General features: G+C 44.9%; 1 protein-coding gene across 3 annotated transcripts in view; it reads right to left on the bottom strand.

The window, feature by feature from the left end:
• The window catches only part of ubr2 (ubiquitin protein ligase E3 component n-recognin 2), a 231,668-nt gene that overhangs the window by 69,614 nt on the left and 138,025 nt on the right, over positions 1 to 24,029 (bottom strand). For all 3 annotated transcript variants that reach the window (XM_072510121.1, XM_072510112.1, XM_072510130.1), the window contains exons 16-17: positions 19,611 to 19,672; positions 14,315 to 14,425 (exon numbers count right to left, since the gene is read on the bottom strand). In XM_072510121.1, the coding sequence (XP_072366222.1) occupies positions 14,315 to 14,425; positions 19,611 to 19,672 (173 nt within the window). The remainder of the gene's footprint in view (positions 1 to 14,314; positions 14,426 to 19,610; positions 19,673 to 24,029) is intronic.

Genomic DNA, 24,029 nt, shown 5'->3' with positions numbered 1-24,029 from the left:
ATAATGCGATATTCCAAGAACACTCATGTTTTTTTTAAATTTAGAGTACCCAATTATTTTTTCCAATTAAGGGGCAATTTTAGTGTGGACAATTCGCCTATCCTGCACATCTTTGGGTTGTAGGGGAGAAACCCACGCAGACACGGGGAGTGACCCAGGGCCGGGATTCGAACCCGGGTCCTCAGCGGCGTAGACAGCAATGCTAACCACTCTGCGACGGTGCTGCCCTGAAGACACTCTCATGTTGATAATCTTCTCCTATCTGAACCAATTATTTTTTGCAATGAATTGAAGTGAATAAATTAGCCAATGCGATGATGTGAAATTACAACATAGAAGGAAACTGATCAGCCCTCATCATACCAGTCCGTCATGACTGCACACCGACCAGAAAACGTAGCTTCTTAGAAATAAACGACCATGTTCACTTATAAAAAATCTTACAGCACCAGTTTAAAGTCCAACAAGTTTGTTTCAGATTCCGGGGCAGCTCCTTCATCAGGGAGGTTCTTGCACCCGAGGAAGTGGGAGTATTCGTTCTTCTCCTCGGTTCATACGGTTTATTCGAGGATTGACTTTTTCGTAGTCGGGAAGGCATTGCTGGCAGGGATTAGGGGATCAGAGTATTAGGCGATAGCGATATCAGGACACGCACCACATTGGGTGGACATGGTCCTGGAGAAGGGGGTAGCGTAGAGGCCAGGATGGAGAATGGATGTGGGCTGCTGAGCGATCAAAGCTTCTGTGAGAAAATCAGGAAGGTGATTGAGCAGTAGGTGGGCTTTAACTGTACAGGGAACAGATTTGAGCCAAGGAAGTGGGATGTAAATTTTCAGAGATGGGAGGAGAAAGGAATTAAGACACTAGATATATTTCTTGGGGTCGTTTTGCGGGATTGAAGGAGCTGGGAGAAAAGTATGGACTGGAGTAGGGAGAAATATTTAGATACATGCAGGTTCGAGACTTTGCCAGAAAGGAGATACAGAGCTTCCCAGTAGAGCCGGCTTCCACATTGCTGGAGGAGGTGCTGACGACAAGGGGACTGGAGAAGGGGGTAGTATGGTGGTTAAAGGGGCTATTTTGGAGGAGAAGGCGCCGCTAGAAGGGATCAAGGCAAAGTGGGAGAAAGAGTTGGGAGAGGGTATGGAGGAGGGGTTCTGGTGTGAGGTGCTCCAGAGGGTGAACGCCTCCACCTCGTGTGCGAGGTAGGGTCTGATACAGCAGAAGGTGGTGCACAGAGCGCACCTTACAAGGGCGAGGATGAGCCGGAGTTTTGAGGGGGTAGAACATTTATGTGAACGTTGCGGGGGAGGCCCTGCAAACCACGTTCATATGTTTTGGTCCTGTCCAAAGCTGGAGGATTACTGGAAGGTGGTGTTCAGGGTAATCTCTAAAGTGGTGCACGTGAAACTGGACCCGGGCCCTCGGGAGGCCATATTCGGAGTGTCAGACCAGCCAGGGTTGGAAACGAGTGTGGAGGTAGATGTTGTAGCCTTCGCCTCGTTGATCGCCCGAAGGCGGATCCTGTTAGGGTGGAGATTAACCTCTCCCTGGCGTTTGGGGGAGAATGTGCAAACTCCACAAACGGACAGTGACCCAGAGCCGGGATCGAACCTGGGACCTTGGCGCCTTGAGACTGCAGTGCTACTCACTGCGCCACCGTGCTGCCCCGGGACTGTATGTGTTAATGGTGACTATGGGTGATTCCTGATTCCTTTTTGTCATTTGTTTATGTTAACTTGTGGGCCAATGTCTGGGGTTTGGTGGGAGGAAGGGATCGTTGTTATTGATATGGGGATTGGCATGACATTCGTTACTGATTATTTTTTATTGTTGGGTGTAAATTTGGGTGAAAATGTGAAAAAGGAGAATAAACATAGAACAGCACAGCACAGAACAGGACCTTCGGCCCTCGATGTTGTGCCGAGCCTGGTCCAAAACCAAGATCAAGCTATCCCACTCCCTGTCATTCTAGTGTGCTCCATGTGCCTATCCAATAACCGCTTAAAAGTTTCTAAAGTGTCCGACTCCACTATCACAGCAGGCAGTCCATTCCACACCCGAACCACTCTCTGAGTAAAGAACCTACCTCGGACATCCCTCCTATATCTCCCACCCTGAACCTTATAGTTATGCCCCCTTGTAACAGCTACATCCACCCGAGGAAATAGTCTGTGAACGTCCACTCTATTTATCCCCCTCATCATCTTATAAACCTCTATTAAGTCGCCTCTGATCCTCCCCCGCTCCAAAGAGAAAAGCCCTAGCTCCCTCAACTTTCCTCATAAGACCTACCCTCCAAACCAGGCAGCATCCTGGTAAATCTCCTTTGCACCCTTTCCAATGCTTCCACATCCTCCCTATAATGAGGTGACCAGAACTGTACACAATACTCCAAATGTGGTCTCACCAGGGTCATGTACAGTTGCAGCATAACCCCACGGCTCTTAAACTCAAGCCCCCTGTTAATAAACGCAAACACACTATAGGCCTTCTTCACGGCTCTACCTACTTGAGTGGCAACCTTCAGAGATCTGTGGACATGAACCCCAAGATCTCTCTGTTCCTCCACATTCCTCAGAACCCCGCTGTTGACCCTGTAATCTGCATTCAAATTTTTCCTACCAAAATGAATCACCTCGCACTTATCAGGGTTAAACTTCATCTGCTATTTTTCGGCCCAGCTCTGCATCCTATCAATGTCTCTTTGCAGCCTACAACAGCCCTCCACCTCATCCACTACTCCACCAATCTTGGTATCATCAGCAAATTTACTGACCCACCCTTCAGCCCCCTCCTCCAAGTCATTGATAAAAATCACAAATAACAGAGGACCCAGCACTGATCCCTGTGGTACACCGCTGGTAACCGGTCTCCAGTCTGAAAATTTTCCATCCACCACCACCCTCTGTCTTCTATATGATCTGGCAGTCACCTGAGGCCTGTTAAGGGGCACAAAGGTACACATTGTATTCTTCTCTTTGAAGTTTTAGTGTGAGTCATCCAAAAGTCTGTATAAAAGACAGACAGAAAGCGCACTTAGTAAGCATTGCGCTGGTCAAGGAGACACAGCCTGATTGAGTGAGACACAGACAGAGTGAGAATTTGGTAATTTGGTGCAGTGAGGTAATTTGGTGAAGAGTGGGAGAACGTGCTTTCCCCCCGACTGTTTTGTTCTCTCTGTTTCTTCGGGCCTAATTTCGGGAGCCGTTCGGAGGAGGAGGAGCAGTCTCTGAGTATAAAAACCTAACGGTAACTTCCTGTTTTCCAGGGTTTTTTTTCCGAAAGTGACGTCAGAGGGAAGCTGTGATCTGATTGATTGATAGCAAATCTGCCCCCAATTTTTAAAAAACACAGCTAAACCCGTCAACTTAAATTAAACTAATTAATTAATTAGTGATGGCTGGTCAGGTGATGTGCTTGAGCTGCTTGATGTGGGAGCTGGCAGATCCCATTGCGAGCTGCAGCGACCATATCTGCAGTAAGTGTTGGCTGCTCGAAGAGCTCCGACTCAGAGTTGATGAGCTGGAGTCTGAGTTTCAAACACTGAGGCACATCTGGGAGGGGGAGACTTACCTGGATACTGTGTTTCAGGAGGCAGTCACACCTGTCAGAGTAAGTAGTTTAAATCCTGCCAGTGGCCAGGGACAGCAGGGTGTGACTGCAAGCCAGGCAGGTAAAGGGAACCAGCAGTCAGGAATTCAGGAGCCTCAGCCCTTGACGCTGTCCAACAGGTATGGGACACTTGCTCCCTGTGTGGATGGCGAACAGGGCTGCAGGAAGGATGAGTCAGCTGACCAAGGCACCATGGTTCAGCAGGCCATTCAAGGGGAGGGAGTAAATAGGCAAGTTGTAGGGGATTCTATTATCAGGGGGATAGATAGTATCCTTTGTGAGCAGGAGTCCTGCATGGTATGTTGCCTGCCCGGTGCTAGGGTGCGGGACATCTCTGACCGGCTTGAAAGGATACTGGAGGGGGAGGATCCAGTTGTTGTGGTCCATGTCGGTGCCAACAACATAGGCAAGTCGAGAAAAGAGGACCTGTTTAGAGATTATAAAGAGCTAGGATTCAAATTAAAAAACAGGTCCTCAAGGGTCATAATCTCCGGATTACTGCCCGAGCCACGTGCAAATTGGCATAGGGAGGCAAGAATAAGGGAAGTTAACACGTGGCTGAAAGAGTGGTGTGGGAAAGAGGGGTTCCTTTTCATGGGACACTGGCATCAGTTTTGGGACGGGGGGACCTGTACCGTTGGGATGGTCTCCACCTGAACCGAGCTGGGACCAGTCTTCTGGCAAAAAGAGTCAATAGGGTGGTCAATGGGACTTTAAACGAGAGATTGGGGGGGATGGGAAAGTCAGGGAACCAAGAGGTGAAGTAATCAGTGGGAAGCGTAGCTGCTTAGGAATACAAAAAAGCACGAAAAGACAGAACTCAGGAGAGGTTACAATAGTCCCCATCCCACAAAATATGACACAGTGTATGGAAAGGCTCAGTAAACCAAGGTCCACCACACTAAGAAAACAAAAAGGGACGGTCAATAGAGAATTAAAGGTGCTATATTTAAATGCACGCAGTGTATGGAACAAGGTAGATGAGCTTGTGGCCCAGATTGTGAATGGCAGGTATGATGTGGTAGGCATCACAGAGACGTGGTTGCAGGGGGTTCAGGACTGGCATTTAAACATCCATGGATTCACAACCTATCAAAAAGACAGAGAGGTGGGCAGAGGGGGCGGGGTTGCCTTGTTAATTAGGAATTAAATTAAATCAATAGCACTAAACGACATAGGGTCAGATGATGTGGAGTCTGTGTGGGTAGAGTTGAGGAACCACAAAGGCAAAAAAACCATAATGGGAGTTATGTACAGGCCTCCTAACAGTGGTCAGGACCAGGGGCACAAAATGCACCAAGAAATAGAAAGTGCATGTCAGAAAGGCAAGGTCACAGTGATCATGGGGGACTTCAATATGCAGGTGGACTGGGTAAATAATGCTGCCAGTGGACCCAAGGAAAGGGAATTCATTGAATGTTTACAGGAGGGCTTTTTGGAACAGCTTGTGATGGAGCCCACGAGGGGACAGGCCATTCTGGACTTAGTGTTATGTAATGAGCCAGACTGGATTAAAGATCTTAAAGTAAGGGAACACTTAGGAGGCAGTGATCATAATATGGTAGAATTCAATCTCCAATTTGAAAGAAAGAAGGTAGAATCAGATGTAAAGGTGTTACAGTTAAATAAAGGTAACTACAGGGTCATGAGGGAGGAACTGACGAAAATCGACTGGGAGCAGAGCCTAATGGGAAAGACAGTAGAACAGCAATGGCAGGAGTTTCTGGGAGTAATTGAGGACACAGTACAGAGGTTCATCCCAAAGAAAAGAAAGGTTATCAGAGGGGGATTAGGCAGCCATGGCTAACAAAGGAAGTTAGGGAATGCATCAAAGCAAAAGAGAATGCCTATAATGTGGCAAAGAGTAGTGGGAAGTCAGAAGATTGGGAAGGCTACAAAAACATACAGAGGATAACAAAGAGAGAAATAAGGAAAGAGAGGATCAATTATGAAGGTAGGCTAGCCAGTAACATTAGGAATGATAGTAAAAGTTTCTTTAAATACATTAAAAACAAACGGGAGGAAAAAGTAGACATTGGGCCGCTCCAAAATGATGCTGGTAATCTAGTGATGGGAGACAAGGAAATAGCTAAGGAACTAAATAAGTACTTTGCGTCAGTCTTCACAGTAGAAGACATGAGTAATATCCCAACAATTCCGGAGAGTTAGGGGGCAGAGTTGAATATGGTAGCCATCACAAAGGAGGAAGTGCTAGAGAAACTAAGAGGTCTAAAAATTGATAAATCTCCGGGCCCAGATGGGCTACATCCTAGAGTTCTAAAGAAGATAGCTGAAGAAATAGTGGAGGCGTTAGTTATGATCTTTCAAAAGTCACTGGAGTCAGGGAAAGTCCCAGAGGATTGGAAAATCGCTGTTGTAACCCCCCTGTTCAAGAAGGGAACCAGGAAAAAGATGGAAAATTATAGGCCAATAAGCCTAACCTCGGTTATTGGCAAGATTCTAGAATCCATTGTTAAGGATGAGATTTCTAAATTCTTGGAAGTGCAGGGTCGGATTAGGACAAGTCAGCATGGATTTAGTAAGGGGAGGTCGTGCCTGACAAACCTGTTAGAGTTCTTTGAAGAGATAACAAATAGGTTAGACCAAGGGGAGCCAATGAATGTTATCAATTTTGACTTCCAAAAGGCCTTTGATAAGGTGCCTCACGGGAGACTGCTGAGTAAAATAAGGGCCCATGGTATTCGAGGCAAGGTACTAACATGGATTGACGATTGGCTGTCAGGCAGAAGGCAGAGAGTTGGGATAAAAGGTTCTTTTTCGGAATGGCAACCAGTGACGAGTGGTGTCCCGCAGGGTTCAGTGTTGGGGCCACAGCTGTTCTCTTTATATATTAACGATCTAGATGACGGGAATGGGGGCATTCTGGCTAAGTTTGCTGATGATACAAAGATAGGTGGAGGGGCAGGTAGTATGGAGGAGGTGGGGAGGCTGCAGAAAGATTTAGACAGTTTAGGAGAGTGGTCCAAGAAATGGCTGATGAAATTCAACGTGGGCAAGTGCGAGGTCTTGCACTTTGGAAAAAAGAATAGAGGCATGGACTATTGTCTAAACGGTGACAAAATTCATAATGCTGAAGTGCAAAGGGACTTGGGAGTCCTAGTCCAGGATTCTCTAAAGGTTAACTTGCAGGTTGAGTCCGTAATTAAGAAAGCAAATGCAATGTTGTCATTTATCTCAAGCGGCTTGGAATATAAAAGCAGGGATGTACTTCTGAAGCTTTATAAAGCATTAGTTAGGCCCCATTTAGAATACTGTGAGCAATTTTGGGTCCCACACCTCAGGAAGGACATACTGGAACTGGAGCGGGTCCAGCGGGGTCCAGCGGAGATTCACGCGGATGATCCCAGGAATGGTAGGCCTAACATACGATGAACGTCTGAGGATCCTGGGATTATATTCATTGGAGTTTAGGAGGTTGAGGGGAGATCTAATAGAAACTTACAAGATAATGAATGGCTTAGATAGGGTGGATGTAGGGAAGTTGTTTCCATTAGCAGGGGAGACTAGGACCCGGGGGCACAGCCTTAGAATAAAAGGGAGTCACTTTAGAACAGAGATGAGGAGAAATTTCTTCAGCCAGAGAGTGGTGGGTCTGTGGAATTCATTGCCACAGAGGGCGGTGGAGGCCGGGCAGTTGAGTGGCTTTAAGACAGAAGTTGATAAATTCTTGATTTCTCGAGGAATTAAGGGCTATGGAGAGAGAGCGGGTAAATGGAGTTGAAATCAGCCATGATTGAATGGTGGAGTGGACCCGATGGGCCGAATGGCCTTACTTCCGCTCCTATGTCTTAAGGTCTTATGATAGCCAGTTACTGATCCAATCGGCCAAATTTCCCTCTATGCCATGCCTCCTTACTTTCTTTGTGAGCCAACCATGGGGAACCTTATCAAACGCCTTACTAAAATCCATGTACACGACATCAACTGCTCTACCTTCATCTACACACTTAGTTACTTCCTCAAAGAATTCAATCAAATTTGTGAGGCAAGACTTACCCTTCACAAATCCGTGTTGAATATCCCAGATTAAGCTACCTCTTTCCAAATGGTCATAAATCCTATCCTTCAGGACCTTTTCCATTAACTTACCGACCACCGAAGTAAGACTAACTGGCCTATAATTATCAGGGTCATTCCTATTCCCTTTCTTGAACAGAGGAACAACATTCGCCACTCTCCAGTCCTCTGGCACTATCCCCGTGGACAGTGAGGACCCAAAGATCAAAGCCAAAGGCTCTGCAATCTCATCCCTTGCCTCCCAAAGAATCCGAGGATATATCCCATCTGGCCCAGGGGACTTGACGACCTTGAGGTTTTTCAAAATTGCTAACACATCCTTCCTCAGAACATCTACCTCCTCCAGCCTACACACCTGTATCACACTCTCATCCTCAAAAACATGGCCCCTCTCCTTGGTGAACACTGAAGAAAAGTAATCATTCAACTCCTCTCCCATCTCTTCCGACTCCATGCACAAGTTCCCACTACTGTCCTTGACCGGCCCTAACCTCACCCTGGTCATTCTTTTATTTCTCACATAAGAGTGAAAATCCTTGGGGTTTTCCTTGATCCGACCCGCCAACGACTTCTCATGCCCCCTCCTAGCTCTCCTAAGCCCTTTTTTTTAGCTCATTCCTTGCTACCTTGTAACCCTCAAGCGACCCAACTGAACCTTGTTTTCTCATCCTTACATACGCTTCCTTTTTCCTCTTGACAAGACATTCAACCTCCTTTGTGAACCATGGTTCCCTCACTCGGCCATTTCCTCCCTGCCTGACAGGGACATACCTATCAAGGACATGCAGTAGTTGTTCCTTGAACAAGCTCCACTTTCATTTGTGCCTTTCCCTGACAGTTTCTGTTCCCATCTTATGCTCCCTAATTCTTGCCTAATCGCATCATAATTACCCCTCCCAATTATAAACCTTGCCCTGCCGTATGGCCCTTCCCTCTCCACTGCAATAGTGAAAGACACCGAATTGTGGTCACTATCCCCAAAGTGCTCTCCCACAAACAATTCTAACACTTGGCCCGGTTCATTACCCAGTACCAAGTCCAATGTGGCCCCCCCCTCTTGTTGGCCTATCCACATATTGTGTCAGGAAACGCTCCTGCACACACTGTACAAAAACTTCCCCATCCGAACTGTTCGACCTATAGAGGTTCCAATCAATATTTGGAAAGTTAAAGTCACCCATGACAACTACCCTGAGACTTCCACACCTATCCATGATCTGTTTTGCAATTTCTTCCTCCACATCTCTATTACTATTTGGGGTCTATAGAAAACTCCTAACAACGTGACCACTCCTTTCCTATTTCTAACTTCAGCCCATATTACCTCAGTAGGCAGATCCCCCTCGAACTGCCTTTCTGCAGCCGTCAAGACTATTCTTGATTAACAATGCTGCTACAATGCTACCACCTTCCCTACTCTTACTGAAACATCTATACCCCGGAACTTCCAACCACCATTCCTGTCCCTGTTCTAACCATGTCTCCGTAATGCCCACAACATCGTAGTCCCAGGTACCAATCCACGCTCAAGTTCACCTACCTTATTCCGGATACTCCTTGCATTGAAGTGGACACACTTCAACCCACCTTCCTGTCTGCCAGGACAGTTCTGCGACCTTGATGCCCTCCTCAGTACCTCACTACTCTCAACACTGGCTTCTGGACTACAGCTCGTTTTCCCATCCCCCTGACAAATTAGTTTAAACCCCCCCCGAAGAGCCGTAGCAAATTTCCCACCCAGGATATTGGTGCTCCTCTGGTTCAAGTGCAAACCATCCAGTCTGTACAGGTCCCACCTTCCCCAGAATGTGCTCCAATTATCCACGTAACTGAAACCCTCCCTCCTACACCATCGCTGCAGCCACGTGTTTATCTGCACTCTCTGCCTGTTCCTCACCTCACTAGCATGTGGCACCGGCAACAAACCAGAGATGACAACATGGTTTGTCCTGGCTCTCAGCTTCCACCCTAGCTCCCTAAATTCCTGTTTTAAATCCCCGTCCCTTCTCTTACCTATGTTGTTGGTACCGATGTGTACCACGACTTCTGACTGTTCCCCCTCCGCCTTCAGGATTCTGAAAACATGGTCCGAGACGTCACGGACCCTGGCACCCGGGAGGCATCATACCATCCGTGAGTCTCTTTTGTTGCCACAGAACCGTCTATCTGTCCTTCTAACTTTCGAGTCCCCAATAACTATTGCTCTCCTGCTCTCCCTCCTTCCCTTCTGAGCCGCAGGGACGGACTCAGTGCTGGAGATCTGTTCACCGTGGCTTACCCCTGGTAGGTCGTCCCCCTCAACAGTATCCAAAGCGGTATATTGTTACTGAGGGGAACAACCACATAGGATCCCTGTACTGACTGTTTCCTCCCAGCCTCTCTCACCGTCACCCATCTATCTTGATTCTTCGGAGTAACTACATCCCTGAAGCTACTATCCATGACCACCTCTGCCTCCCGAATGATCCGAAGTTCATCCAGCTCCAGTTCCCTAACGCGGTTTTTGAGGAGCTGGAGATGGGTGCAATTCCCACAGATTAAATCAGCGGGGACACTGACGGCGTCCCTCACCTCAAACATTCTGCAGGAGGAACATTGCACTGCCTTCCCTGCCATCCCCCCTAGATAACATCCGGATAAAAACAAGAAAAAGAAAGAAAGAAAGAAAGAGCTTACCTGATATTCACTTAACCCCTTAGGTGAGAAGGTGGAAGGGTGGGGGACACTACAAGTGTAGTGTCTCGGGTTTAGGAACCGCCCAACTTAAATACAGGTAAAAATAAAACACTTAACCAGCAACCACTGCGCCCTGCACGATGACAATTTAATCACTTTAAATCTTTCTACTTACCCAGCAGTCACGCTGTCCTCACTCCGACCGGATTCAGCTAGAAACCCCTGTAGCCACCTAAAATGGCTGATTCCCGAGTAAAATGTTCAAGCCCCGATCTAAAACGGCGAACGAAAGAGGCTGATGGGAAAATCAGCCAACGGGACTCAAACGGACAGCTGCAGGCAAAACAGTGTATTCGGCTCTGGAGAAGTCGGCCCAGACCGATACCTGCAACCATTAACAGCACATCAACCCAGCCATCTGCATACTGAGCAGCTATCCCCGGGAACAATTGCTACACATTAGCAACATAAAGCCGATCCGACTTTTCGGCGCCAGCAGTGGCTGAGACAAAGAAAGGTGGACGACCACCCCCCGAGCAAGAAATCGCCCCATTATTGGAGCATATCGAACCCAGTGATTGGGACCAAGTCCAATCACTTGGAACCAGGGTCAAGGTCTGCCCCGAGAGGCGGGAAGCCCCTGGGAACTATAAAAATAAGGGGCAAAGTTCAGATCGACCCATCTTCTCCTACTCGCAACCTTCGAGACCCTTCGACGAAGAAACAAGTAAGTGTTACTCCAGCAATCGCTACCAGGTAGGTGTTCCAGACTATCGACTCGTGCCAGCCTTTTTGAATCCCGCAGGCCAGACCCAATTCGATAGACCATTAGTTTCCTGACCTGGTGGGCCATCACCAAAGTTAAGTATTAGCCTTTGGTGGTAGGTAATAGTCTAGAAGTAGGATTATTGTATAAGTGTTTATTGCTGTATATAATAAATGATCGTTGATTTAACTTTTACTAAGCGGTGTGCTGCATTATTAATCATTACTTGAGCTTGAACCACGTGGCGGTATCAGAAAGATACCTGGCGACTCGTGACTGAATTAGAGCTAATAAAACTAAGGCCAATAAGAGCAACACCCCCAGCAGTAAGTTTTGTAACAATTTACTCCCTTTCTCAGCAAGCACTTACACAGCAACCACTGCGCCCCACACTATAACAGCAATCAGCTGTTATGAGCCCGCGCAAACAACTTAAATCTTTACTACTTACCAGCAGTCACTCTGTCCTCACTCCGACCGGATTCAGCTGGAAACCCCCAACAGTAAGCTTTGTAAAAATTTACTCCCTTTCTCAGCAAGCAGTCACACAGCAACTACTGCGCTCCGCACTAACAGCAAACAGCAAAAAAAATATATATTTTAACTGTACAGGGAATTATCGCAGACGGTGGTATGGGAGGCCCTGAAGGCGGTAATGAGGGGGGAGGTGATATCATTTAAGGCCAAGGTGGATAAAGAGGAAAGGGAGGAGCGTTGTAGGCTGATAGAGGAGAAGTTGGAGGTGGACAGGAGGTACGGGGATGCAGATCCGACCCTCTTGGACAGAAGAAGTGAGCTTCAGGCTAGCTTTGATCAGTTGTCCACGGGGAAGGCGGTACGCCAACTGAGGCAGGAGAGGGGAGAGATTTACGAATATGGGGAGAAGTCAGGGCACATATTATTTTTCGATGGAGAAAGCGGAAAGGTGAAATTGGTTTGGGGGTGAGGTCTAGTGGGTTACCATGCAGGAGGGTCTGTGTAAAGGGTCGGGGTTGAGGGCGCTCCAGATGGCCCCGGGCAAGTCTGGGGGTCCGGTGGTGGTGGTGCCACTGAAGATTTGGAGGCAGTTGAGGCAACACTTGGCTGGGTCAGGGGTAATGCCGATCAGGGGGAATCACAGGTTTGAGCCGGGGAGGCTGGATGGGAGCTTTTGGAGATGAGAGGAGAGGGGGATCAGGGTATTAAAAGACCTGTTCCTGGGGGAATGTTTTGGGAGGTTGGAAGAACTGGGGGAGAAATATGGACTGGAGCATGTGGAAGGGTTTAGGTACATGCAGTTCCAGGATTTTGCTAGGGAGGAGGTTCAGAGCTTCCTGATCGCGCTGACCCAATCGCTATTGGAAGAGGTATTGACGGCAGCGGGAATGGAAAAGGGATGGTGTCGGCGATCTACTGGAGGATTTTGGGGAGGCCAGGATATCCATGGAGGGGATTAAAGCCAAGTGGGAGGAAGAGTTCTGGAAGGTTATGGAAGGTCTGCGGTGTGAGATGCTCCGGAGGGTGAATTCCTCAACCACATGCATGAAGTTGGGGCTGATACAGCTGAAGGTCGTGTATAGTGCGCACCTCACGACGGCGAGGATGAGCCGACTCTTTGAGGGAGTGGAGGATGTATGCGAACGGTATGCGAGGGGCCACGCAAACCATGTATGCATGTTTTGGTCCAGTCCGAAGCTGGAGAAGTATTGGAGGGAGGTTTTAAGCATCGTCTCGGGAGTGCTAGACGTGAACTTGGAACCAGGGTCCCTAGAAGCCATTTTCAGGGTGTTGGACCAGCCCGAGCTGCAGGCTGGTGCGGGGGCAGATGTTTTAGCTTTCGCCTTGCTGATTGCCTGGAGGCAGGTCCTGTTGGGGTGGAGGTCAGCTTCTCCACCCTGTGCCTCAGCTTGGCGTGGAGACCTATTTGAATTTCTGACTCTTGAGGAGGTGAAATCTGAACTGAGGGGGCTGAAGGAAGGGTTCTATAATTCATGGGCACTGTTTATTGTGCACTTTCGAAAATTGATTCCCATTGAATATAGGGAGGTAGGGTGCTAGGGTTATTGTTTTTTTTTTGAATGCACTGTTTACTGATTGACTGTTAATTTTCTTTTACCTGGGACACATGAGAGGACATCTTAGTATGTATATAGAGAGGGGTGCTGGTTTTCTTTGAAGAATTGTTATTGTGTTTGTATTTTGTTTGTTTTTTCTTTTGTCGTTTATTTGATGAAAATGTTGAGAATGAGGAGAAAAAAATAAGGTTTAAAGAAAAAGAAATCCAAGGAAAGTTTGTTTGCATAATAATCCTCAGAATACAACATAAGAAATAACAGAAGATCAGACAGCCCTTCAAGCCTGCTCCACTATTCGATATGATCATGGTTGATTTTGAGTCACTTTCCCACCTGATCCCCATATCCTTTGATCCCCTGAAAAACCAAAATGTCTCTAACTCAGCCTCAAATGTATTCCATGATGGAGTATCCACAACCCTGGAGACAGAGAATTACAAAGATTCACAACTCTGCGCAAATAATTTTCCCCTCACCTCAGTCCCAAACGATTGGCCCTTTTTCCTTTTTTGAGATTACCCAGCCAGGGGAAACAACATCTCAGTTTCTACCCTATCAAGTCTCTTCATAATTCTGAATGTTTCAATGAGATCATCTCTCATTCACCTAAACTCCAGAAAATATAGATCCAATTTACTCAATCTTGCATCAGAGGACAACTTCTTCATCCCAGGGACAAATCTTCACTGTACTGCCTTCAATCTAAGTGTATCCTTCATAAATATGGAGATATAAATTGCACACAGTATTCCAGGCGTGGTCTCACCAAAGTGCAATACAATTGCAGTGAGACTTCTTTATTCGTGTTCTCCAATCCCCAAAGTGCCATTTGCTTTCCTAATTGATTGTTTGACCTGCAATGTGAACTTTTGATGTTCCTTGTATGAGTACACCCAAGTCTCTCAGAACATCAACATTTACAAGTTTCATGCCTTTTAAAAAATATTCTGCTTTTCTGCACTTGGAAAGCAGCCAAGGAGTTTTATTAAAAGTTGTAGTTATGCAAGTAGCCTGCTATGGCATTTGCCATATCAGTTGAATGTAAAAGTTGAAGCATGCTTAACATTTGCAACTGAAATATTAGTCATTACAGAGTCTGTTTGTAAAATGTTTGACATATATTACTCGCAAATATAATCTAAATAATGCTCTGATTGACACTTACCTGATTAACTAGGGAGAATCCATTTCTCCTCCACATTCCAGCATGTACTTGTGCACACAGCACCATGCAATGAAGAGGGTGCTCTATTAACAATGGTGGGCTCAGTTCACTCTGTGGACAATTGGTTTAAAAAAGGTCAGCTACTGAAGTACAAATAAATGATCAAGCATTAACAGCTAAAGAATTAGCCTGAACAGATTTCTGCTGATTAAAGTAAAACAAATACATTACAATAGGCATTTGCAGAGAAAAAAAGAATCCAGCTTTGTAGCATTCCATTTTGTCGATACAGGAAAATCAGCTTTGGTGTTGAACCTATCCTAGGGGGCTGCACAAAACTTAAAGCATCAAAAAGCTCAAGCATTTCTGTGTCATTCAAGACCACTTTATAGCCTCAAGCTGCTGGCCTTACTCCTCATCACAAACTAGCTGCCAATTCCCGTACCACCTGAGGTTATTCATGAAGGCTCCACCTTCGCAACCTTACCTCTCGCCTGAGGCATGGTGATCCTCAGGTTAAATCACCAGCAGTCAGCTCTTCGCCTCAAAGGGGAAAGCATCTGGGACTTGGGTGAATTTACTTATTTTGACAGCCTCAAGCAAGTGGGTAATTATTTACCTCACATGTACTGAGATATGTAACATTGTCATATTTTCAGAGAAAAGTAGTACACAAAATCTCAGGATATTTCTAAGAACTATGGGTAAAAATCTTCCACATTTTAGTGCCAAGTCTCATTACAAGACAAAACAAGGCAGTCATAATTCTTCTTTTTTAAAAAATTTAGAGTACCCGATTTTTTTTTGTCCAATTAAGGGACAATTTAGGTTGGCCAATTTACTTACCATGCACATCTTTGAGTTTGTGGGGGTGAGGCCCATGCAGACAGGGAGAATGTGCAAACTCCACACAGACAGTGAGCCGGAGTCAGGATGGAACCTGGGCCCTCGGTGTCAAGATGCAGCAGTGCTAACCACTGCGCCACCATGTGGCCCTTTTCCTCATATGTTGATTTAGAAATGCATTATGTTTGTTAGGGCTCTTAATAGCTCGCTGATTCTCACCATTACACTCATGACATCTTCTGGGAAAGTGGGAGAAATTGAGCGGAGAACATATCCCTCACTAGTTTCAATAGTTTTGCCAAGCTGGCGAATAGGACAAGGTATCTGCAGGACAGTGCATTTCCCAGTTTTTCTCCGCTGAGGTGGAATACATCTTACAACTTTATGGCAAGCAATTAATGGCCATACTGTCGTACCGCTTTACGCTTAACCATTGGCAGCCTCAAATTAATACGAAGTTGCTGAACAGCCAAAATGTATTTCAAAACAGTGGTTATATTAATTTCAAATTATAACTACAACATTGAAAGCTTGGATTGTCATTTTTGTGTAGCTGATTCAGACAAAATTCTGTCAGGAATATATAAAATGATTAAAATAATCTTGACAACTCCTCAAGAGCTTAGGTGGTTGCCTTTGTGAGTCACTAATGCACACCCACTGAGAAGCCTAGCTTGTACTAAAATAGTTAAACTCGGCAGCAGCAAGACATTACAGCTGGTCTTCATATGCTTGTGTTTGAGGTAGAGGAAGGGGGAAAGGGGAATATCTTTTGGCAAGGACTTCTGCTCCTCTGTGCTAACCAGCAATTCTCCCAGTGAGTTTAACAGTGAGTACCTGGGGTACCATTCATTAGAAAAGCATGGCCTTGAACATCCATCACAAATTAATTTCAAACACCATTACTCTCCAGATAAGAAATTCCTGAATAACATAGAATCATAGATTTTATAGTGCAGAAGGAGGCCATTCGGCCCATCGAGTCGGCGCCGGCCCTTGAAAAGAGCACCCCACTTAAGCCCACGCCTGCACCCTATCCCAGTAACCCCACCTAACCTTTTTGGACACTGAGGGCAACTTTATTACGGCCAATCCAACTAACCTGTACATCTTTGGACTGTGGGGGAAAACCGGAGCACCCGGAGGAAACCCACGCAGACACAGGGAGAACATGCAGACTCCGCACAGACAGTGACCCAAGCAAGTACTCAAACCTGGAACCCTGGAGCTGTGAAGCAACTGTGCTAACCACTGTGCTACCGTGCTGCCCCTCCACGTAACCGGCACAATCTTTGAACCACGGGATGCAACTGGAGCACCGAGAGGACCCACGCAGACAGGGGTAGAACATGCAAACTTCACATGGACAATCACCCAAGGCCAGAATGGAACCCGGGTCCTTGGCGCTGTGAGGTAGCTGTGCTAACCACTGTGCCACCCGTATCAAAATATCTAGATAGGCAGCAATGCTCCTTATGAAGTGAAATCTAAATTATTGGAAATGTGCAAACTTATGTTTAAAGTCAAAGGATATTATTTATTTAAGTTTATCCCAGGGGGAAAAAAAATTCAAAAATAGGAAACAATCAATTTAAAGAATTAAGATCAAATGATCAAATGTCCAAACAGGTCTGAAATTATTAATTCAAAAGGTTTGGAGGGGAATTGAAAAAAGCAAATGAAAGAAGCAAACAGATAGTATGAGTAGAGACCGGAGGTCAACATAAAAGGGAATCCAAAAGGAGCAAGGTCATTTAGGGGAGTAAAAGGGGGATTTGCGCAGGGAGGAAATAATTGAAGTATTAAATTAATACTTTGTATCCATCTTTACCAAGGAAGATGATGTTGCACAGGTCATGGTGAAAGAGGAGGTAGTTCAGAGACAAAGGTTTCAAATAAAGAAACAAGTGGTATTAGATAGGCTTCCTCTATTTAAAGATGATAAAGAACCTAGATTAAATGAGATGCATTCAAGGATACAGAGAGAAGTGAGAGTAAAATTACAGAGGCACCAGCCATAATTTTCCAGTCTTCCTCAGACGCAAAGGTGGTGCCAAAGGACTGCAGAATTGAAAATGACACATCCTTGTTCAAAAGTGGGTGTAGACGGGGCGGCATGTGGCACAGTGGATAGCACTGGGACTGCGGCGCTGAGGACCCGGGTTCAAATCCCGGCCCTGGGTCACTCTCCGTGTGGAGTTTGCACATTCTCCCATGTCTGCGTGGGTTCCACTCCCCACAACCCAAAGATGTGCAGGTTAGGTGGGTTGGCCATCCTAAATTGCCCTTAATTGGGAAAAAAAAATAACTGGGTACTCTAAATTTTTTTTTTTTTTTTAAAGTGGGTGTAGATATAAGCCTCGCAACTGCATGTTTGTCAGTTTAACTTCAGTGGCAGGGAAGCTTCTGAAATCCTAATTCAAGACAAAATTAATCACAAAATGGACAGATGAGAGTTAATTAAGGACAGCACAGACTTTTTCTGAGCACATAGTGTTTAACTAACTTGATGAGGTTTTGATGAGGTAAGAAAGAGCTTTGATGAGGCAAAAACTTTTGATGTGGTGTACATGGCCTTCCAAAAAGGCAACCGATAAAATGCCACACAATAGACTTGTGAGCAAAGTTATAGCTCATGGGATAAAAGTGACAGTAAAAACACGGATACAAAACTTGCTGAGTGACAGGAAACAGTAGTGGTTAATGGATGATCAGCAGACAAGAGGAAGGTTTGTAGTGGAGTACCCCTGAAATTGTTGTTAGGACCCGTGCTGTTGCTGATACACATTCATGACCGAGACCTTGGTGTGCAGGGCATAGTTTCAGAATTAGCACACGATGCAAAACTTTTTTGTTTAATTTAGAGTACCCAATTATATTTTTCCCCTATTAAGGGACAATTTAGCGTGGCCAATCTACCTACCCTGCACATTTTTGAGTTGTGGGGGTGAGGCCCACGCAGACATAGGGAGAATGTGCAAACTCCTCACAGACAGTGACCTGGGGCCAGGATCGGCCACGGGTCCTTGGCGCCGAGAGGCAGCAGTGCTAACCGCTGCGCCACCATGCCGCCCATGCAAAAATGTATAAGTATTGCAGAGTGTGAGGAGGATAGTGCAGAACTTCAAAAGGACACGGACATGTTGGTAGAATGGGCAGATAAGCTGATGAAATTTAATGTAGAGAAGTGTGAAGCATTCATTTTGATAGGAAGAAATCAGAGAGGCAATATAAAGGGTAAAATTATAAAGAGTGTGTGGGAGCAGAGGGACCTGGTGCATATATGCACCAATCATTCAAGGTGGCAGGACCGGTTGAGAGCCAGGTTAGATAAAGCATACGGCGTGCTGGACTTCATCAATTAAGGCATAGCGTATAAAAACAAGCAAGTTATGTTAAACCTGTGAAAAACACTGGTTCAGCCTCAAAGGAAAATAATACCCAGTTCTGGACACCGCATTTTAAGAAGGATATGAAAACATTAGAGAGAGTACAGAACAGATTCACGAGAATGGTCCAGGGACAAGGAACTTTAGTTACCTAGTTAGATGGAGAGGTTGGGACTGTTTATGTAGAAGAGAAGTTTAAAAGGAGATTTGAAGCATGGTGACACAATGGTTAGCATTGTTGCCTCACGGCACCGAGGACCCGGGTTCGATCCTGGCCCCGGGTCACTATCCGTATGGAGTTTGCACATTCTCCCAGTGTCTGCGTGGGTCTCATCCCCACAACCAAAAAAATGTGCAAGGTAGGTGAATTGGCCATGCTAAATTGCCCCTTCATTTGAAAAAAGAATTGGATACTGTTAAATTTATTTTTAAAAAGGGAGATTTGATGGGTATATTCAAAATCATGAGGGCCCTGGAGAGAGTAGATAGGAAGAAACTGCACCCATTGGGGGAAGATCAGGAACCAGAAGGCACAGATTAGAAGCAATAGGCAAAAGCAATGGTGACACATAGGAAAACGTTTTCACACAGTGAGTGGAGGTTCCAACTCCATCTACAAGTACCTTTTGTTGCTCTATTATGTATTTTCTTTTGCTTTTCTTTTCATGATCTAAATGATCTATTTTAGCTGCTCGCAGAAAAATACTTTTAACTGTACCTCGGTACATGTGACAATAAACAAATCCAATGCATATAGGGTCTAGAATGCACTACCCGAGTGTGTTGGAGATAGGTTCAATCGAGGCAATCAAGGGGGCACTGAATTACCTGAAAAGGAAGAATGTACAGGGCAACTGGGAGAAGGCAGGGGAGTGGCTCCAGGTGAATTGCTCCTTCAGAAAGACAGCACAGACATGAATGGCTTTATGTGCTGTGGCCATTCTATGATTCTATGACTGATTAATGTTTCAGGTGTAGGATTAGTTTTGATGTTTTCTATCTCCAGCTAGATTAAAAATAAAGTTTACTCAATTACATATCAAAATACACAACATACTCACGAGGGGCAACAACTCTGGAAACCTGTACGCCACTTCAGTTTTGCTTAAAAGCACATGTAGGCCTGAAATGAAAAAGTGAAATAATCCTGGATCACTGTTCTTCAACCACAGGTATCTCACTGAATCTCAAGCTTTACTTGAAATTAAAACAAGTGATTCAAGATCCAACAAGTGCTTTGGAAACATGGCTCCAGTTTTGTTTACCAAAATTATGTAGCAATAAAATTTGCCGTCACAGATATCATAGAAGTGCCTAATACCAGTGCCACAATTTGCTACATTGAAGGGTTTGCATCAGGTATAAATTAAAATTGGTCAAAACAGAAGGCTCATTTTAGATTGCATAGATGTGACAAAGAGCAAATAACAATTAATTTAGCAAGAGACTAAATTGGCTCAGAAAGGTTGTTGCGATTGTTATTTGGTGAAACAACACCTCCCAACTCCCCCATAACCCTACCACCGATCACCAAGCCATTGCTTCCCCGACTGTGACTGACCTAATCTCATCCGGAGATCTTCCCTCCACTGTCTCCAACCTATTAGTCCCCGAACCAGCACAGCATGTTTCCATTCCCTTCCCAAGGTCCACAAACAAAACTGTCAGCTCTGAGGAAAGGTAATAAATCTGAAACATTAACACTTCTTTATTCCACAGATGCTGCCAGACCTGCTCAGCATTTCCAACATTTTATTGTTGTCTGGTTAACTATTTGTTTCAGTCTGTACTTGCAATGAAACAGGTTTCATCCCATCTCAACTCAATTTTCCTCCCCTTGCCCAGTCTCCTCCCACCTCCATATGCAGCTCTTTCAACTCTCTTTGCCACTGGAACCATTTCCCGTATCCTGGCCATCCCCATATACCTGTCAGCACACGGGCAGCACGGTGGCACAGTGGTTAGCACTGCTACCTCACAGCGCTGAGGTCCCAGGCTCGATCCCAGCCCTGGGTCACTGTCTGTGTGGAGTTTGCACATTCTCCCCGTGTTTGCATGGGTTTCACCCCCACAGCCAAAAAAGATGTGCAGGGTAGGTGGATTGGCTATGCTAAATTGCCCCTTAATTGGAAAAAATTAATTGGGTACTCTAAATTTAAAACAAAAATAAATATTTTTTTTTAAAAACCTGTCAGCACAGCTGCCCAGTCCCTCAGCACTTCCATCCATGAACTGCACAATCTAAAGACAGTCTGCTTATGACTTGGATGCCTAACCAGTCGCCATCCACCACCACCACCCTCTTCTACCTCGCTGCCCTTCTCTCAAATTGAATAACTTCTCCTTTGACTCCACTCACTTCCTCCAAATAAAAAAAGTATTGCTATGAGAACCCGTGAGATTGCGAGCTATAGTTTGTCTTTTCGTGGGATATGTGAAACAATCTGTATCGTGCGCAGGTCCCCTCCCTCTACTCTTTTGCCAGTCCATTAATTACTTTAGCAGTGCCACTTCCTGCTCATATCGCGTGTTGGTAAATGTCAGCATGCTTGATTCAATTTCCACTACTTCTTTACATCCACAAGGTCCATCTCTATCTCCATTTCTGGGAGTAGGCCTTTGACCAATAAAGAAGCCCACTGACTCCCACAGCCATCTTCATTTCACTTCCTCCCACCCCAATTCCTGTTAGGATTTGATTTCATTCTGTAAGTTGCTCGATCTCTGATGCATCTGTTCTGAAGATGATACCTTCCATACCTTTCAATATGCCTTCCTTTTCCCTCAACTGAGGATTGCCTTCCAGTGAGGTAGATGGCCTTTGCCTTATCTCTCTTGGTTCCTGCACTTCTGCTCTCACCTATTCCCCTCTCTCCCAGACCACAAGGGGCTTCTCCCCTTTGCCTATGATGCCAAGAAGACATTAAAGAAAATTTATATCTCTATCATCTTGGCTACTTTATAAAATTATTTTTTAAACATGAGAGACAATGGCTTTATTTACACTGACCAAAGTGATGATTGGCAATGCAAAATGAATTTCTATCCTTCAGGAAACCACAGCAACCTTGTTATCTCCAGACATGTACTAATGCCCTAGACTGCAGAAATCGAATTCCAAAGAAATGCACAAATAATCCTTTACATTTCTGAGGCAAAGCCCTGGCCAACAGAAATGATCTGTCAGCAAGGACAAAGGGGACTGAAACCTCTGGTAAACTTAATGGGTGAAATGGATTAAACATGAACCTGCCTAGCCCTCATCTACACTGTTTCTACTGGAACATCTGAACTTCTGCACTAGGGCCTACTACCTAATTCATCTCTATGTCCTTCTCCCATCGTGGACGTCAGGACTACTGGAAAACTGGTGATTACCTAGTATCAGCTTCAGTCGGCTAACCTCTCTGAAGGAATACACTATTGGGCCTCCGATTCTGGGCTTGTGAAACAAGAACTCTTAGTTGTCTATTGTCTTTGTCCTTTACCTCTTCCTTTCCCTTTTCTGTTGTATGAATACCATTGGCTGAATGCACTGTGTTCAGTTTTGCACAGGGCACCAGTTGTGGTCTAACTAACTAATTGTGGGCTAATTAAACTAGGACTTTGTCTGGTTGCAGCAAGACTTTCAACTCCTCGTCCTCTCGTTTTCTAGATATCAAGGTCAACAATCCATTTTCTTTTTGGTTATTTTCTGTACCTGACCATGACATTTTAACAATCGAGATACACATGGACCCCCGAATCATTTTGAACATCCACTGTGTCTAATTTTTTACCATCCAGAAAATACTTTAACCTGTCCCTTTTCGGTCTAAAGTGGATGTCCTCATACTTAACTCTGTTGAAATCCATTTGCCAAAGTTCTGCCACTTTGTCTATTAATATGCAAAATACTGGAAGTACTCAGCTGGTCAGGCAGCATCTGGAGAGAGAAGTGACCTTTCATTAGTTCTGATGAAAGGTCACAGAGTTGAAACATTTATTCAGTTTTCTCTTTACATATACTACCCGACTTGCTCAATATTTCCAGCAGTCTGTTATTATTTCAGTTTTCCAGGTTTTGTAGTATTTTTCTTTTGTCCTATAAAGTCCAGAACAATCAAATTCATCGAATTCTGGAATACACTGCTTCCTGCTACCCATCTCTTCAAGAAAACATTATAACCCAAAATGGTTGGTTCCTAGTCTGCACTGGGTGAAGCCAAGTTTCAACAATGTAACTTTCTCGATTGCAGTATTTTCTTTTTGCTTATTGCTATTCACCAATTTTAATCCTTCACGAAATGAACTCCAAGAATTAAGCATAGAACAAATAAAACAGCCTTCAACCGGATCTCCAGAATTTTATCCACCATGTGATACAAGTGAGACATAACAAGTCTTTGCCACCAAGTTTTCAATGGCCTTCTTTTGTTACAACAAATATTTGCTTAATATTATTAGAGTTTCCTTAATCCAAATAGACACTTGTGTGCATATCCACATAATGCTGATTGCTGATTTTTTAAAAAGAACGCATTAAACTTTGATTAAAACAAAACAGCGAGATCACCTTTGGCGAGAACAGTCAGTCCAAGAATGACGATCCTCATCATAAATAAATCTCCATGACTTGGAATCAAAATCTGCAAATCATTAGTTTGCAACTAAAATTCTGCCAGTTGAAATTAACATGACCAGTAGCGTCACCTTCCATCCTAAAAACAATACTTCAAATGACATAATTCATTAGGCATCCATAACTTTAAGGACTATACTACACAGTTCATCTGCCGACATCTTGTTTTCTCATTTTGTCCTCATAGCATTGCTATTCATCATTAGGTAGTGTCATGCAACCCGCAAGCTACCTGACAGAGACAAAGGACATATCTATCAGCCCAAAATGGGGATGTGAGACTCTATGGACCATCAGCAGCAATTGTTTACCACTGCAACCTACAACTCAACACCTGGTGCATCTTTCATTCCACTATCAAATCAGAGGAGACTAACTCTGCTTCAATGTGGAGTTTCCAAGGGCCTGCCAGGAGCAGCACCAGACACACTGCAGAACAAGATACCAATCTAGCAAAAGAATTACATTATACTACCTGCACACAAAACAACAAATTCAGCACACTATAGACAGAACTAAGGAGTTCCACAATCAATGGATCACAGCAAAGCTCTATATGCCCCATCACATCATCTGAGAGTGGTGATGGAGAATCAGGCACGTAACGGGATAAAGAAGTTCCGTCTGGATTATGGTGGGGCAACGCACACAGTTCATGAGACAAGGTTAACATGTTTACAGGCATCTTTAGCCACAAATACAGAGCATATGATTGTAGTCTGTCTAGATACTGGCGCCCAGTCAACTCATTTAATTCCAATGTAACTTACTCCAACCTGACGAGCCTTGGAGATCTCTGCTTTTTGCCATTTCGGACCAGTATATTTCCCCTCATTATCAGGTTTCCCATTGGCAGCCA

This window comes from Scyliorhinus torazame, chromosome 1 (assembly GCF_047496885.1).
Source record: "Scyliorhinus torazame isolate Kashiwa2021f chromosome 1, sScyTor2.1, whole genome shotgun sequence".
NCBI classification, from domain to species: Eukaryota; Metazoa; Chordata; class Chondrichthyes; order Carcharhiniformes; family Scyliorhinidae; genus Scyliorhinus; species Scyliorhinus torazame.
The sequence above is the reverse complement of the archived record's forward strand: the minus strand, read 5'-3'. Positions and strand labels throughout refer to the sequence as shown.